General features: G+C 41.6%; 1 protein-coding gene across 18 annotated transcripts in view; it reads left to right on the top strand.

Annotated features, from left to right (window-relative positions):
• The window catches only part of WDFY3 (WD repeat and FYVE domain containing 3), a 189,011-nt gene that overhangs the window by 141,985 nt on the left and 31,507 nt on the right, over positions 1 to 15,519 (top strand). For 13 of the 18 annotated variants that reach the window (XM_083834169.1, XM_083834167.1, XM_083834168.1 and 10 more), the window contains 8 exons: positions 1,038 to 1,172; positions 2,928 to 3,119; positions 5,013 to 5,246; positions 6,757 to 6,856; positions 9,084 to 9,244; positions 9,883 to 10,112; positions 10,921 to 11,030; positions 11,888 to 12,070. In XM_083834169.1, coding sequence (XP_083690295.1) covers positions 1,038 to 1,172; positions 2,928 to 3,119; positions 5,013 to 5,246; positions 6,757 to 6,856; positions 9,084 to 9,244; positions 9,883 to 10,112; positions 10,921 to 11,030; positions 11,888 to 12,070 — 1,345 coding nt within the window. The remainder of the gene's footprint in view (positions 1 to 1,037; positions 1,173 to 2,927; positions 3,120 to 5,012; positions 5,247 to 6,756; positions 6,857 to 9,083; positions 9,245 to 9,882; positions 10,113 to 10,920; positions 11,031 to 11,887; positions 12,071 to 15,519) is intronic. The other 5 variants (XM_083834172.1, XM_083834165.1, XM_083834164.1 and 2 more) reach the window with 1 other exon arrangement.

Genomic DNA, 15,519 nt, shown 5'->3' with positions numbered 1-15,519 from the left:
GAGTACGTGGAAGCCAGCCTGGTATGGCATAGATGAAGCTAGTTTCTTTCTGGTCTGATCTGGAGCCAGGATGACATTGAAGGGAGCATTTATTTATTAAGAGCAGGGAGTTGCTGTATTAAAGAGCATTCATGAGGTTACAGAAAAATACAAGGTACTTATTTCAGAAAAGTTTAAGGGAGACATCTTAGTTCTCAGTGGAAAAATAAAAGTGTATTAGCATTCTGTGTAGGTTGATTTTGAACTTGTTTTAATTATATGTAAATAAATAGCCTTCAACAGAAACCTAGGAAGCCTTAGTGTAGTCTTTTATGGAGAAAAGCCACACTCCAGGTTGACGGTGTACCTGTTTAGAACAGATACTAACAGTGCTAACATCTGTTTTTTGGTGGTAAAGGGAAGGTGAAAATTACAGACCAGAAAGTATTCTGCCTGCTTATTTTCTCAAGAGGAACTAGACAGCACAGGCAACACTGTGCTGTGGGAAAGTAGAGTCATGAAGCTCATCTTCTGCTTATAGAGTTGAAGTACAGCAATGCTAAATTGAAATCAAATGCAGCTACCTAAAATACATAGCAGTAGAGCTGTTAATGCTAGAGATTGGGCAGTTTTTCCTTTTCTTACTTATTTTTAATGACTTTTTTGTTGTTGTTGTTTAATTACTGGAAAATACAGCATAGTGTATTTGTTTCGTTCATGTTTTTCCTATGGAACACCATGTGGCTTTTGTTACTACATGTGCCAAAAGAAAGTGTTGATGGTGCAGGGTTTGTGCTGACAGGTCACTTCTTGTTTCAGAAGACTTAAATACCTTGAGAAGGTGAGAGCTGCAGTTAAGTTCGTCCATGGTTGAAAGGAATTTTCTTCAGTGCTTCATGACACATGATCTCCCCATAAAGTTGTAGGGGCTGAATTTTTCACATCCTCTAACCTTTATTGTTTAGACACTGTCAAATGAATGCATTATAGATGTAATAAAAAGCAGTATCAAATTGCACTGCAGAAAGTGTTTGTCTTTTCTCTTTCACACTTTACAGTTTGATTTAGACTCTATTTGGACATTTATATTCGGAGTTCCTGCCTCGTGTGGCACCATTACCTCTTCAGTACATAGTGTTTGCACAGAAGCTGCCTTCTTGTTATTGGGAATGCTGAGGAGCATGCTGAATTCTGTAAGAATAAAAATTTTGTACATATTTGTATATATGGAATTGCTTGGGTCTGCCATGTGGTCGGTCAGAAGCCAAATAAGAAACGTGAATTTTTTGTTGGTGTCAAAACCAACCCATCTGGGAGTTACTCGTAATATATGCGTAAAAAGAAAACATTGTAATGAGGTTATTCTTATCTTATTTTGTTTTTCATTATCTGTGGAAATATTACTGACCATAAAATTAGCACTGCTTTTCACAAAAAGGCTAAGATTTACATTTTGTTGCAAGTAAAGCAAAACAAGAGAGCAGAAGGATAAAAATGTTTGGCAGAGATGACTGAATTACTTTCCTGATTAACATCACAGGGGAATGTTTGAGACTCACTATCCCATCTGCTCAGAGCAATGCGAGATGCTGATTTTTTGTGCTTGAGAAGTCCCCTGACTATTAATAGCCACATGCTGGAGGAAATGAACTAACTGTCAGAAAAATGTGTGTTCTTTTCATTTTTGAATCTAGTCATTTTTGAATGTAGTCAAAGTTGGTTTCTCAGTAAGAAAATTTTGTATTATGTGGGAGTTAGAGCATTGAATTGCTGAAAAAGATCTCGTGAAATGTTTCCCAAGTAGTACCTGTTTAGATGTTACCTGCTTGGTCATCACATGTTTGTGAAACCCTCTGGGAAGCATTGACTGCTTGCTGCTCATGTGTTGGCGTATCCGGGTGTGACCAGTACACACACCTAGAAAGCACATCTAATGACATGCTGGGGGTACACATTGCTGTTGCCACTTGTTCTGTCTCCTGCTGGCAACCTGTTCTGTCATTTTTGGCCCTCCACTTTGCAGATGCTCTTGACCTGCTCAGAGACATGCTGTCTCTTGCCCTGCTGTGTTGTTCTGTACCAACTGATCTATGTTTAGATGTGCTATCGGGTTTTTGTTTGATACAATTCAGATCATGCTTAGCAATGTATTTTGAGTCATCACCTTAGAACACATGTTCTTAGCCACATAGATGTGTTCAGTCTCCTGCTCGTGACATTCTTGAACACATGAGCTGGCATAGGTTACTGTCAAGTTTTGGGCTGCCATGTGTTTATCACGTTTGGTCATGTTTGATTACATTTCTTCATGTGGTAGCAACCTGTTCTGGCCTGTTTCATTACATTTTTCTTGTCACATTTGTCATTCACTTCTGCTTCTTATGATTTCATGACATGGTGACATGTCTGACAGGCTTGGACATGTGTTCTTGAAAAGTGGTTCCTGCAAGCTGATGTGTTAAAAACTGTGTATGTATGCTTGGTTGCATGCTGTCAGGTGTTCATCATACAGCGATGTCCCCAGACAAGTGTTTTGTCACGGTTAGCAACTCATTTGTCATATGTTGGTTAGATGCTCAGGCATATAGTCTGCATGTTTGATCAGACATCACTTCAGGCGTCTGAACAGCATGTCTTCAGTCATGTCTTCTAGACAGCTGTTTGGCCATGTGTTGTGACACATGCTCTGGCATGTTTGACATGTTCTGGTTTTGGACACTGATATGTGACTGAGCAGGCAACCAGATACATTTCTGCTCTCTTTGAACAAGCACTTGACCACGTTCAATCACATTTCATCCTATCTCTGATGATGTGTTTAACTGCATGTTTGACAATGTGTTTGGCATACTTGATCCTACCAGTCATCCTCCCGTGTCTCTTTCCTGAAATGAGCATTTTTCAATTAGCGTCATCTGTGTTAACGTGCTGTTTGTTTTTCAACCCAGCCTTGGCAGTCTGAGGAAGAAGGCTCATGGCTTCGAGAATATCCTGTCACCTTGATGCAGTTCTTTCGCTATTTGTATCACAATGTGCCGGACCTTGTTTCCTTATGGATGAGTCCAGAGTTCCTGTGTGCACTGGCAGCAACTGTGTTTCCTTTCAACATACGACCTTACTCTGAGATGGTAGGAAATGCAGTGAGTTTTTTTTTTTTTCCTTTCTTTTCCCTTGGATGCTATTTTTGAAGATGGATCAATTAATAGTCATGTGAAGATAAAGCTCTAGTTGCCATGCAGAAAAGGGTGGTCTTAAAGGCTGGGCTGGAAATTTTGTACTTGGGTTTTGAAACTGAGAGGGGTGCATGCTCAACTGTTGCTGCACAATGATACCTGAAACTTCATTTTAGAGAGAATGTACACCATTTCTTTTTTTCTAGTAGGCCAGTTTTTTCACATACAGGAATCAAATTAGCTCAGATTTACAGAAGGAAAAAGACAGAGTCAGCTTGTCTTTCTCCTTTCTATTTTGGAGGATGCAACAAAATTGAAAACTGCTTTCTCCTCCTACTTCTGTTGGGGGCTTAACCAATAAAAATATTCCTGTCTGACCTGTAACTGCTGAGTTCAAGCTAGGAGAAGGGTGTGAGTTCATCTTTGATTGCATTGCCACCTTAAGCAGAACTATTACAGGTTATTAATTTACGTATCCTTTAAGTGTTATTGAAAAGTGCTGCTATTTCTAGACCATGAAAGGGAAAGAAATAAACTGTTGTTGTTAGCTGGCATCTAAATGTAATCCATGCACTAAGAGCATGGAAGGATAGCTTACTGGTTAGCAAATGCTATAACTAGGGAAGATAATGATAAAATACTGTAGAAAATATTTATTGCTGAAATACTGTCTTTTCTATTATGAATAGAAACAGATGATCAGTTTTTACAGATATATGTTGAAGAGTCTTATAAGATTATTGATTTTTGCATTTGAAGTAGATGATAGTTCTTGGAGGAAAAAAAGAAGAAAAGTGCCATTTTCAAGCTTGTAATGCTGACTTGGCATTGACCTGTGTAAAGAATTTAGAACAGTCTTGCATATCTCCAAGTAGTTTTTTAGTCCTTTCAGTACTAAGTGCACAGGTGAAACTTTGTCTGCCTGACAACTTGAACTCTTCACCATTTGAAGGCTCTTCCGACTCCAAATCTTTTTGCTTCTCCAGCATTTCTGTCTACCCAAATGAGGTAGACTATTCAATTCCGTATGAAATAGATGCTAACTATAGCAACAAAACACCTAAGTTCAGCTTTGAGAGAAAATTCTTGACCGATCTTCCAGCCTTTCTCAGATGTGCCATTAAATCCAGAAAGCCTACATCTTTGGGTTTTTCTTCATTTCTTGGGAATTTTCTCATTCTGAAGCAGACAAAAATTCAGAACATTCGGTTACTTCATATGGAAGCTGGTGATGCAATAAGTCTTTTTCAGGGAAGTCATTGTCTCCTCTTGTATTTGGAGGAAGGCATTATCTAAAAATACTTTCTCCTTTTAATTTCTTTTGGACTCGATCACCTTCAGTACTGGGAAAGTAGTTTTTACCGATTATTGCACTCTGATGGAAGGTACTGCATTAAAAAAAAGGTGAGTTTGCTTTTGCTACTCTACCACACAAACTTGAAGCCTTTTTCAGTCGGCTTCTATCGTGGCTTTTTGTTCGCTGCTTTAGCTGCTAACTTTTTCAGAACTTCTGGTTTTCTGCTATGAGAATCTGTATTCTTGCATAGAAATTAAAAATTGCTCCAGAAGTTCTTGTTGGTAAGTATCTCCCATGTGATATGCGATCTCTGGTTCAGGTAACTCTTGTGAGCTTTTACTGACTTCTTTTTTCCTCATCAATCAGCAACTAGAATTTGGATGTTTTGCATGTTGTATATTGGGCACCTGATGCTGAATCCAATGATAGTCTTGCTGAAAAAGGCTTATTAGGAAACCAAATATGAAGTGAATAGCCATAGAAAGACATGTAAAGGATAGAAGAGCAAAATGACTGCTGCTAATCTGTTCAGCTCTGGAGTTTTGACATGTTGTTTTTCACAGGTCACTGATCTTGATGATGAAGTTGGGTCCCCAGCTGAAGAGTTCAAAGCCTTCGCAGCTGATTCTGGCATGAACAGGAGCCAGTCAGAATACTGCAATGTTGGCACCAAGACGTACCTAACTAACCATCCTGCCAAGAAGTTTGTGTTTGACTTCATGCGGGTGCTGATAATTGATAACTTATGTCTCACACCAGCCAGCAAACAGACTCCACTGGTAGATCTTTTGCTAGAGGTAAAACTGATTTTTATGATTTGAACTTAGTGTAACCCTTTTTTTCTCCTCAATATTTCTATTTACCTTCACTTTACCATTCAGTAGAATCTTAAAAACAGTCATGAAGTAAGAGTTTTAGAAAATTGGAACACTCTTGGCTCATAAATAACAGTTTGCTTGCTGTTGTTAATACTTTGGAAAACCTAAGGAAGCAAACACCAGAGGTGTGTGTGTGTTTGTTTTTCTCAGCCTCCCTTTCAGAATGCTTTCTGGACTTTTTTATTTCCTCCTGGAATTTGCATGTATTGGTGATAACCTGAAATGATTGAGCAGAAAATCTGTGTGACATTTGTGGTTTTTTTTCTTGCTGCACTGTGTTCTTCCCTCCACACAAGTCCTACTATCAGTTATGTTTGTGGACTCCTTAGCTTTCATTTGGGTAGTCAAATGGCTCTGTTAGTTGCCGCACATGTAACTGAGTACGCTGTGTCAAAGTTTTGTTTGTATTTTGTGCTCTCTTTGGAGCTCTTGTTTTGTCATCTTAGTCAATAACTCCATTTGTCTGGAAATGCAGGAAGTGGGTTGCAACAGTCGATGTTCAACAGTGCAGCATGAGAAGTTGCAGCTTTCCTCAAGTTTTATTCTTGCAGAGTATGATTCATTTGTTATACTTCCATTAGCCTGTGACAGCTGTACTGGTTTTGCTCAAAATATAAAATCCCTACCAATCCCTAAAGAAATATTAAGGACTCAGTTTTATTTGTGTTAGATAAAAACAGGTGCCAGGACATCTGGTGCCATATGCTATAAAAATTCACGGAGTTGCTACATAATCTTTCTGTTAAACTCTGTTACATTTGGTGACACGTGTGGAAAGCAGCGCTCTCTGAATGCTTAGGCAGGCAATGAGGAGTTCAACTGCTGCTTAACTGCACTACTGTATCCACACTTTCTTCAGACTGTCTTCTGAAATGTTCAGTTCACATCAGTCCATGTTCTCCTATGACTTAGCTCTTTGTTGTGCTGCTGTGTCTCCCTGATTTCTTCCATAGCTGCAGGAATTTTGGAGCATTCTTATACATAATCTTAAAAGTTCCTGAGGTAGCTAGGTGTCTCTTTGCTGTCACAAAGCTAAATAAATAAATAAACTTTCAAGAGATGCATTTTTACATGGACATCAGGAAGCATATTTGAGGCCATGGTCATTCTGTTGCAGTTGCTTTGCTGTATTTTAATCTGTTACAGTTTGTCAATGTTAGTTACTGGTCTAGATGGGCAGAAAATAAATATACTGGGTATAAATTGGAGTAATGCTCACTGTAAGACTGCATACAGCTGATGTATACCTGATGTCCATCCCTAAGTTTTTAGATAGAGCCAAGACTTCTTACTGGAGACAAATTACTGTGGAAAAATAAATGATAGTTCATGAGACTTAAGAAAAACAAAAATTCACCTATAACACCTCCTCTTCCTTTTTGCTCCCTCAGAGATACTCATTATTTTTTCACTGTGTTTCTTGAATCAGGCTTCCCCTGAAAGATCAACACGAACACAGCAGAAGGAGTTTCAGACATATGTTTTGGATAGCGTGATGGACCACTTACTTGCAGCCGATGTTTTATTGGGTAATATAGCAATGCTTAATTATCAGTCCCTCTGACTTGAGGGAAAGTTTTCGATATAGATATTAATTTTAATTTTTCTTTATTAATTACCTAATTTGTTAGAAATTTAGTGCCTTCATATTTTTTGTTCTGCCCTTTTCTTTCCTTTGATGTGTAAATGGTACTGCTGTAATTACATATTCCCTCTCAGTCTCAATTGTGCCAAAGCTATAAAACAAAAGTTTCTAAAAGAAACTGCATTGGGTGAATCTTTTGGATGTGGAAACCTGACAAATTTCAGTCCTGTCAGAAAGAAATACAACTGAGTCTTGTTATCCCAGAATTACCTGTCTTGTTCTTCTTGCCTTGGCAGATGATCTGGAGCTTTTGTCAATTTCTCATGGCTGGGACATAGGTTTTTAAAAGTTACCTTAGTTTTCTTTTCTTCCTTTTGTAGAAGCAGCCCAGAAAAATCATCTGGGATTAGTACTCTGTTGAACCACCTACCAAAGAAATGCTCAGGAAGAGTTTGAAAAGCTTTTAAGCTAGATGTCAGTAGGATGGGCTGTCCCAGCAGAGCATGGGTATAGATGATCGTGAGGTGGCCTGTTGGGGTATCTTTGCTCAGGTGCCTGCTTTGATTTCATGGTGGCCTGCTGGACTTGCCAGGAGCTATCAGTCTGCTCTGTATTCGTCCTAGAAGTCCTTGTTAGTACTTTAGGTACACCAGGAGCACAATTTTGGTTTCCCTGGGTGTTCCTTCTTCAGAGTTTTGGCTGGCTTCTTCCATGTATGATGCAATCAGCCACTTTGTGTGCAAGTAGTGCCAGAAATCAATAAATCTAAGTGAACCTCAGGCAAAATCAGCACCCGTTGCTTTTCTGTGAGAAATAATCTGGAGCAGACTTTTCTGGCATCCTTCTGTGAAAGCAGTAATTCAAGCAATGATTCTCAAGCTGTGAATTGAGTGTACCCGCACACAAAGTACAGTTTACCTTGAATAGAGTCTCAGGTGATGTTTTAGTCCTCTGTCAGATGTGAATCCAGAAAAGAAACTAAGAGAGTGTTGATGGTTAATATACCTCTCCAAACAGTAAACAAGGGCCTGTAGCAATATCCACAGAGATTTTTCTATTTCACCCTGGTTTGCACAAGATCCTATTAGTTTTAGTAAGCAGGTTGGGTTTTAATTCTATGTCAGATATTTTCCTTTTAGATAGCTGCAAAAAGTTAGGTAAGTATAAAGCTGCACAATGTATTTTCTGGGGTTGCTGTGGGTGTTTGGTGTGTGCCCTGCCCCTCTTGTTTTGGCCTTTTCACTGTCAATTTCCAGTGATTATTTACCATCAAAGTTCAGCATAGGTAAGTGACAGCCACAAATACAGGCTGTGCGGAGAATGGATTGAAAGCAGCCTTGAGGAGAAGGAGCTGGAAATGTTGGTTGACAAGAAGCTCAACATGACCCGGCAATGTGAGCTTGCAGCCCAGAAAATCACCCATATCCTGGGCTGCACCAAAAGCAGCTTGGCCAGCAGGGAGAGGGAGGTGATTCTTACCCTCTGCTATTCTCTTGTGAGACCCCACCTGGAGTGGTACTATGGTCAGCTTTGGGGACCCAGCACAAGAAGGACATGGATGTATTAGAACAAGTCCAGAGGAGGCCACAGAGATTATCAAGGGCCTAGAGCACCTGTCCTAGTAAAGACAGGCTGAGGGAATTGGGGTTGTTCACCCTGGAGAGGAGAAGGCTCGAGGGAGACCTTATAGCATCCTCCCAGTGTCTAAAGGGGACTACAGAAAAGCTCTGGTAGTCTCCTTTTATCAAGGAGTGTAGTGATAGGACAACACGTAACAGCTTTAAACTAAAAGAGGGTAGATTTAGATCAGATATAAAGAAGAAAATCTTTACTCTGAAGGTGGTGAGGCACTGAAAGAGGCTGTCTAGAGAAGCTGTGGGTGCCCCATCCCTCTAAGTGTCGAAGGCTGGGGTGGATGGGGCTTTGAGCACCCTGGTCCAGTGTAAGGTGTCCCTTCCCATGGCAGTGGGATTGGAACTAGATCATCTTAAAGGTCCCTTCCAGCCCAAACCAGTCTATGATTCTATGACAAGGCTTTAGCTTTTTGACTAGGCTTTAGGTTGACTATCTGACTCTTTTCTTCTCTTTTACAGAATTAGAAAGCATAGACTAATGCCAATATACTTATTTATTTCTTTTTAATGAAGAAGCTTTATTTTGCTGTTACATAGGTGAAGACGCATCTCTGCCTATAACAAGTGGAGGAAGCTACCAAGTGCTGGTGAACAATGTATTTTATTTTACACAGCGTGTGGTAGATAAGCTTTGGCAGGGCATGTTCAACAAAGAATCCAAACTTCTTGTGGAATTCATAATCCAACTCATTGCACAGGTAACAATGTTCTCCTATTAGCCTACTTGAAAAAACATTTTCACAATTTACGTTAAAATCCATGGAGTGATGTTACTAAGCAGCCTGTGTACTACTTGGATGGCGCCTTTTGCTAATTGTGCAGCCTGGGTAGCTAACACTCCAAGACTGTAATTGTTCATGTGCTGGTGGCCTGTCTTTGGTTAGCTCGTAAGTATGCCTTTTTTTTTCTTCTCTTTTACTTTTTAATGAGCTTTCCTAGCATATCTTGTCAGTGTGGAATGCTTTATTATGGGGCAGTTGAGTTAAAACTGCTTTTGGATGACATTATTATTTTTCTTAAATGTCCGGAAAGCTTCCTAAATTGACCTCAGGAGATTTTTGGAAAGCTTCCTCATGGTCTTCTATTGGAGACTGTTGAAGACTTCTGCTGCTCGAAGTGAGAGAAAATGAAAATAGGCCAATTATTATGGATGTTCAAATTTTAAGTGCATCAGCATTTATTAGTGTCAATTTGGCCCTTGAAATCCCTGGAATTGACACGACCTATTTTGAAAAAACAGCGTGGATCAATTTGTGCAAAAATTATCTGCCTGTAAATTTTTTCAGCTAACATCTGATGATGTGTGGGGTTTTTTTGTTTGTTTTGTTTCTATTAGTCAAAAAGAAGATCTCAGGGACTATCACTGGATGCTATTTATCACTGCCTGAACAGGACCATCTTGTATCAGTTCTCAAGAGCCCACAAAACTGTTCCTCAGCAAGTGGCTCTCCTTGATTCTCTGAGGGTCCTTACTGTGAACAGAAACTTAATTTTGGGACCTGGAAATCATGATCAAGAGTTCATCAGCTGCCTAGCTCACTGTTTGATTAACCTGCATGTGGGAAGGTAAGTCTCTCAGACAGAAGTTTATTCCAGAACCAGGGCTGTGACATAAAAATCACCTGTTCCCTCTCAGCTCTGACACCTTGCGAATAAGTCAGCAAATTCCTGACAACTGTTTATAACTTTCAAGTCAGTGAAATGCAAGCAAGCTGTAGTGATTCATTTTGAAATAAAATGAAAAGTTTGAAGAGCCTGAGTTTAGAGAACAATCTTACCTCCTTTTACACAGGTATTTTACAATACTAACACAAGTGCTGATCAACCCTTATATTACTATGCTTTGACAGTGTGAAATATTTTTTAAGTAGAAAGAAGCTCTAGTGTGAAGTAATTAATAGTTAAAGGGATCAGTCACTAGACTTAGGGTCTATTGAGTATGCGTTCAGTATCTTAGTAATTGGATGTATTCGAATAAGTGAAGAATTAAATTGGATGGACATGACAAATGCTGGTAACACCTGCTTGTCTGCATTGCTACAAAAGCCTGACTGGCATTTTCATTTTTCTTTCCAAAAAGTTGTAGGACTTTGGTTTTATCCCAAGACACTTGGGAAACATGATCCGCAAAAACCCTAGTGTTTGCCATTCATGGCTTTGGCCATACTGGTGTTTCCTGAAATATTTCTGCTTCCTCCAGCAACATTAGTGTCCATGTTATGTCCTTTTTAAAAAACCTTCAGTTTGACTTGTGACTGCAGATCATCAGAAGTCAAGTGGACAGAAATGAAGATAATTGCTGTAGCAGTACACGTTAATCTTTGTAGCACTTTTATTTGTTTCTGGTGGTTGTTCATTCACTGTGTATTTGTAGCAATGTTGATGGGTTTGGATTGGAAGCAGAAGCCAGGATGACTACTTGGCACATTATGATCCCCTCTGATATAGAGCCAGATGGAGTCTACAATCAAGATGTCAGTGAAGGTAATCTGAGTGATGAATCCACGGATGTCTGCTAATGCTGCTGCTTTATTGTCATCAGTAGTCTTTTACCATAGTTATACTTTGGGCAGGAGAGTGCGTGTGTGTATAAACACTAAAAACAAACAAACAAAACACTTGAAACACCAAAACAGATACATTCAAAATAAGCTACTGTTTTGTTAATACAGCAAGTGGACTTCATTTTTTTTTACTGGACGTGAAATAGAATTAGACTCCTTTATGTGTACTGAATTGAATGCAATGTAAATGGATCCTTTTAAGTGTGTGCCATGCTTCTCTATCTGACAAATCTTACAGGAGCATAGTTAAGACATAACTGTTATAAGATGTTGAATTATTACTCACTGGAACCGTTAGGATTTTCCTCTAAAGGGAAACTTATGAACTGGCTGGTAGAAGAAACGATCGTAGTTTTGCTCTTCTTATATGTATACATTTAATATTTACGTACGTGTCTATCAGTGTATACAGATATAAAAAATACTTGTGTGATTTGTGTTTGGAATTGTATGTTTTTATATAGACTATATATATATGTAAGATTCTTATCAATCTAGTGTTGTTAATGTACGCATGGGTATGGGAGAAGAATTGCAACTAATTGGAGCCGGTGTTTCAGATTCGCAGAGGAAAGAATTTCAAAATAAACTTCTAGATGTGTACGAATAGTGTACAAATGATAAAAAAGACAGGCTGTTAAAATACATTTCACAAGTCCTACAAGAAAGGAAGAATGTGGAGTGTAATTGCTTAATCTATTCATTTTGCTACTATAAAAATACAAATTCAATAAGCAGCTTAGAAAACTTGCTGTTTATGGTCTTGTACTTATGCAGGTCGCCAGCTTCTTTTAAAAGCTATAAACAGAGTGTGGACAGAGTTGATTCACAGTAAAAAACAGGTGTTAGAAGAAGTTTTCAAAGTGATGCTACCTGTCAATGATCGTGGCCAAGTGGATATAACTGTTGCAAGAACTTTAATTGAGGAAGCAAGTTTAAAGTGTTGGCAAAATCATTTGGGTAAGTGCAACTGAGGATTTACCTGTCCCAGATGTTAGATTTTCCCAAAGGGAACCATGTGCATTGGATATTACAATGTGGACTTACCTTTTGTGTATTGGTAAATACTTTAACCTGTTATAGCTGAACATCTCTGATTCAGAAATGGTACCGGGTATGGGATATACTTACTCTGCCATACGCAGGGCCTGTAGTCAATGGTTTTGCTGATCTCAGCAGCTTCCTATGTTTGTGTGTGAGCATGTACCAAATAGCGTCCTGTGAATTACAGTGGCAGAGGACTGTTTTATTTAGCACCTTTTCATGAGCACTTGCCTTGTGGTGACCTATGAGACCTTACTGAGATTTGGATGTGCCAGACAGGAAAGGAACCCATCTTGAGCATGTCCGGGTGCAGCCTACAAAGTCTCCCCATGGTTGATGAAATTGGAAATGTGCAACCAAATATCATTTCTATGGCAGCAGCGATACTCGGACTTTTCCTTGGCAGTGAAGTCTGTTCAACATAGGAAGCAGCTTTAAAGGAAAAGGACCTGGTGGACAAGTTAAGCTCAAGTTAGCTGTGTGCCTGTATTAATAAAGGCCAACTGTTGTTGGAATGATTAGTATGAGTTCAGACAGCAGATACTCAAAGTTCATCTAAAATTGAATGGACATAGTCCTTTTACAATGGAATGGTTCTGAAGTAATTTGCTGGAAATAAAATACAGCTCAGAGGAAGCAGTCTAGGAGGTTTCTGCAGAGCGTGGAAGATAGCTTCCTGAAGGAGCTGGTTAGTGAGCCTACCAGAGGAGGTGCCCCACTAGACCTTCTGTTCACAAACAGAGAAGGACTGGTGGGAGATGTGGTGGTCGGGATCTGTCCTGGGCAGAGTGACCACGAAATGGTAGAGTTCCCTATTCTTGGCAAAGTCAGGAGGGGGATCAGTAAAACTGCTGTCTTGGACTTCCAGGGGACAGGCTTTGAACTGTTCAGGGCAGTGGTTGGCAGAGTCCCTTGGGAGGTGGTTCTGAAGGGCAGAGGAGTCCAGGAAGGCTGGGCACTCTTGAAGAAGGAAATCTTAAAGGCTCAGGAGCGGTCTGTTCCCACGTGCTCAAAGACGAGCCGGCGTGTAAGACGACCAGCCTGGCTGAACAGAGAGCTGTAGCTAGAGCTCAGGAAGAAAAAGAGGGTTTGGAAAAGAGGGCAGGCCACTCAGAAGGACAATAAGGATGTTGCGAGGCTGTGCAGGGACAAAATTAGAAAGGCCAAAGCTCATCTGGAGCTTAATCTGGCTACTCCTGTTAAAGACAACAGAAAATGTTTTTATAAATACATAAACATGAAAAGGAGGACTAAGGAGAATCTCCATCCTTTACTGGATGCGGGGGGAAACTTAGTTACAAGAGATGAGGAAAAGGCTGAGGTGCTTAATGCCTTCTTTGCCTCAGTCTTTAGCAGCAAGACCGGTTGTTCTCTAGATACCCAGCCCCCTGAGCTGGTGGAAGGGGATGGGGAGCAGAATGTGGCCCTCATAATCCACGAGGAAATGCTTGGCGACCTGCTACAGCACTTGGATGTACGCAAGTCGATGGGGCCCGATGGGATCCACCCGAGGGTGCTGAGAGAACTGGCAGAATCATAGAATCATAGAATCATAGAATATCCTGAGTTGGAAGGGACCCTTAAGGATCATCAAGTCCAACTCTTGATACCGCACAGGTCTACCCAAAAGTTCAGACCATGTGACTAAGTGCACAGTCCAATCTCTTCTTAAATTCAGACAGGCTCGGTGCAGTGACCACTTCCCTGGGGAGCCTGTTCCAGTGTGCAACCACCCTCTCTCTGAAGAACCCCCTCCTGATGTCGAGCCTAAATTTCCCCTGCCTCAGCTTAACCCCGTTCCCGCGGGTCCTGTCACTGGTGTTAATGGAGAAAAGGTCTCCTGCCTCTCGACACCCCCTTACGAGGAAGTTGTAGACTGTGATGAGGTCTCCCCTCAGCCTCCTCTTCTCCAGGCTGAACAGGCCCAGTGACCTCAGCCATTCCTCGTACGTCTTCCCCTCCAGGCCTTTCACCATCTTCGTAGCCCTCCTCTGTACACTCTCCAACAGTTTCATGTCCTTTTTATACTGTGGTGCCCAGAACTGCACACAGTACTCGAGGTGAGGCCGCACCAGCGCAGAGTAGAGCGGGACAATCACCTCCCTTGACCTACTAGCGATGCCGTGCTTGATGCACCCCAGGACACGGTTGGCCCTCCTGGCCGCCAGGGCACACTGCTGGCTCATATTCAACGAAGAGCTCAGAAGAGCTGGCCAAGCCGCTTTCCATCATTTATCGACAGTCCTGGCTATCGGGGGAGGTCCCAGTCGACTGGTGGCTAGCAAACGTGACGCCCATCTACAAGAAGGGCTGGAGGGTGGACCCAGGAAACTACAGGCCTGTCAGTCTGACTTCGGTGCCAGGGAAGCTCATGGAGCAGATTATCTTGAGTGTCATCACGCGGCACTTGCAGGGCAACCAGGCGATCAGGCCCAGTCAGCATAGGTTTATGAAAGGCAGGTCCTGCTTGACGAACTTGATCCCCTTCTATGACAAAGTGATGCGCTTAGTGGATGAGAGAAAGGCTGTGGATGTGGTCTACCTTGACTTCAGTAAGGCTTTTGACACCATTTCCCACAGCATTCTCCTCAAGAAACTGGCTGCTCATGGCTTGGACTTGCGTACACATCATTGGGTTAGAAACTGGCTGGGTAGCCGGGCCCAAAGAGTCGTGGTGAATGGAGATAAATCCAGTTTGGAGGCCGGTCACTAGTGGAGTCCCCCAGGGCTCAGTACTGGGGCCAGTCCTCTTCAATATCTTTATCGATGGTCTGGATGAGGGGACCAAATGTACCCTCAGTAAGTTTGCAGACGACAGACACCAAGTTAGATGCACATGTTGATCTGCTCGAGGGTAGGAAGGCTCTGCAGGAGGATCTGGATAGGCTGGAGCGATGGGCTGAGGCCAACTGTATGAAGTTCAACAAGGCCAAGTGCCGGGTCCTGCTCTTGGGGCACAACAACCCCAAGCAGAGCTACAGGCTGAGAAATGAGTGGCTCAAAAGCTGCCTGGCAGAGAAGGACCTGGGAGTACTGGTTGATAGTCGGCTGAACATGAGCCAGCAGTGTGCTCAGGTGGCCAGGAAGGCCAACAGCATCCTGGCTTGCATAAGAAGCAGCATGGCCAGCAGGTCTAGGGAAGTGATTGTCCCCCTGTACTCGGCTCTGGTGAGGCCGCACCTCGAGTACTGTGTTCAGTTTTGGGCCTCTCATTACAGGAAGGACATTGAGGTGCTGGAGTGTGTCCAGAGGAGGGCAACAAAGCTGGTGAGGGGTCTGGAGAACAAGTCTTACGAGGAGCGGCTGAGGGAGCTGGGGTTGTTCAGCCTGGAGAAGAGGAGGCTCAGGGGCGACCTTATCACTCT

The sequence above is a fragment of the Anser anser genome, assembly GCF_964211835.1.
Source record: "Anser anser genome assembly, chromosome: 4".
In the NCBI taxonomy this organism is placed as follows: Eukaryota; Metazoa; Chordata; class Aves; order Anseriformes; family Anatidae; genus Anser; species Anser anser.
This window is presented reverse-complemented; position numbering and strand designations above follow the sequence as displayed.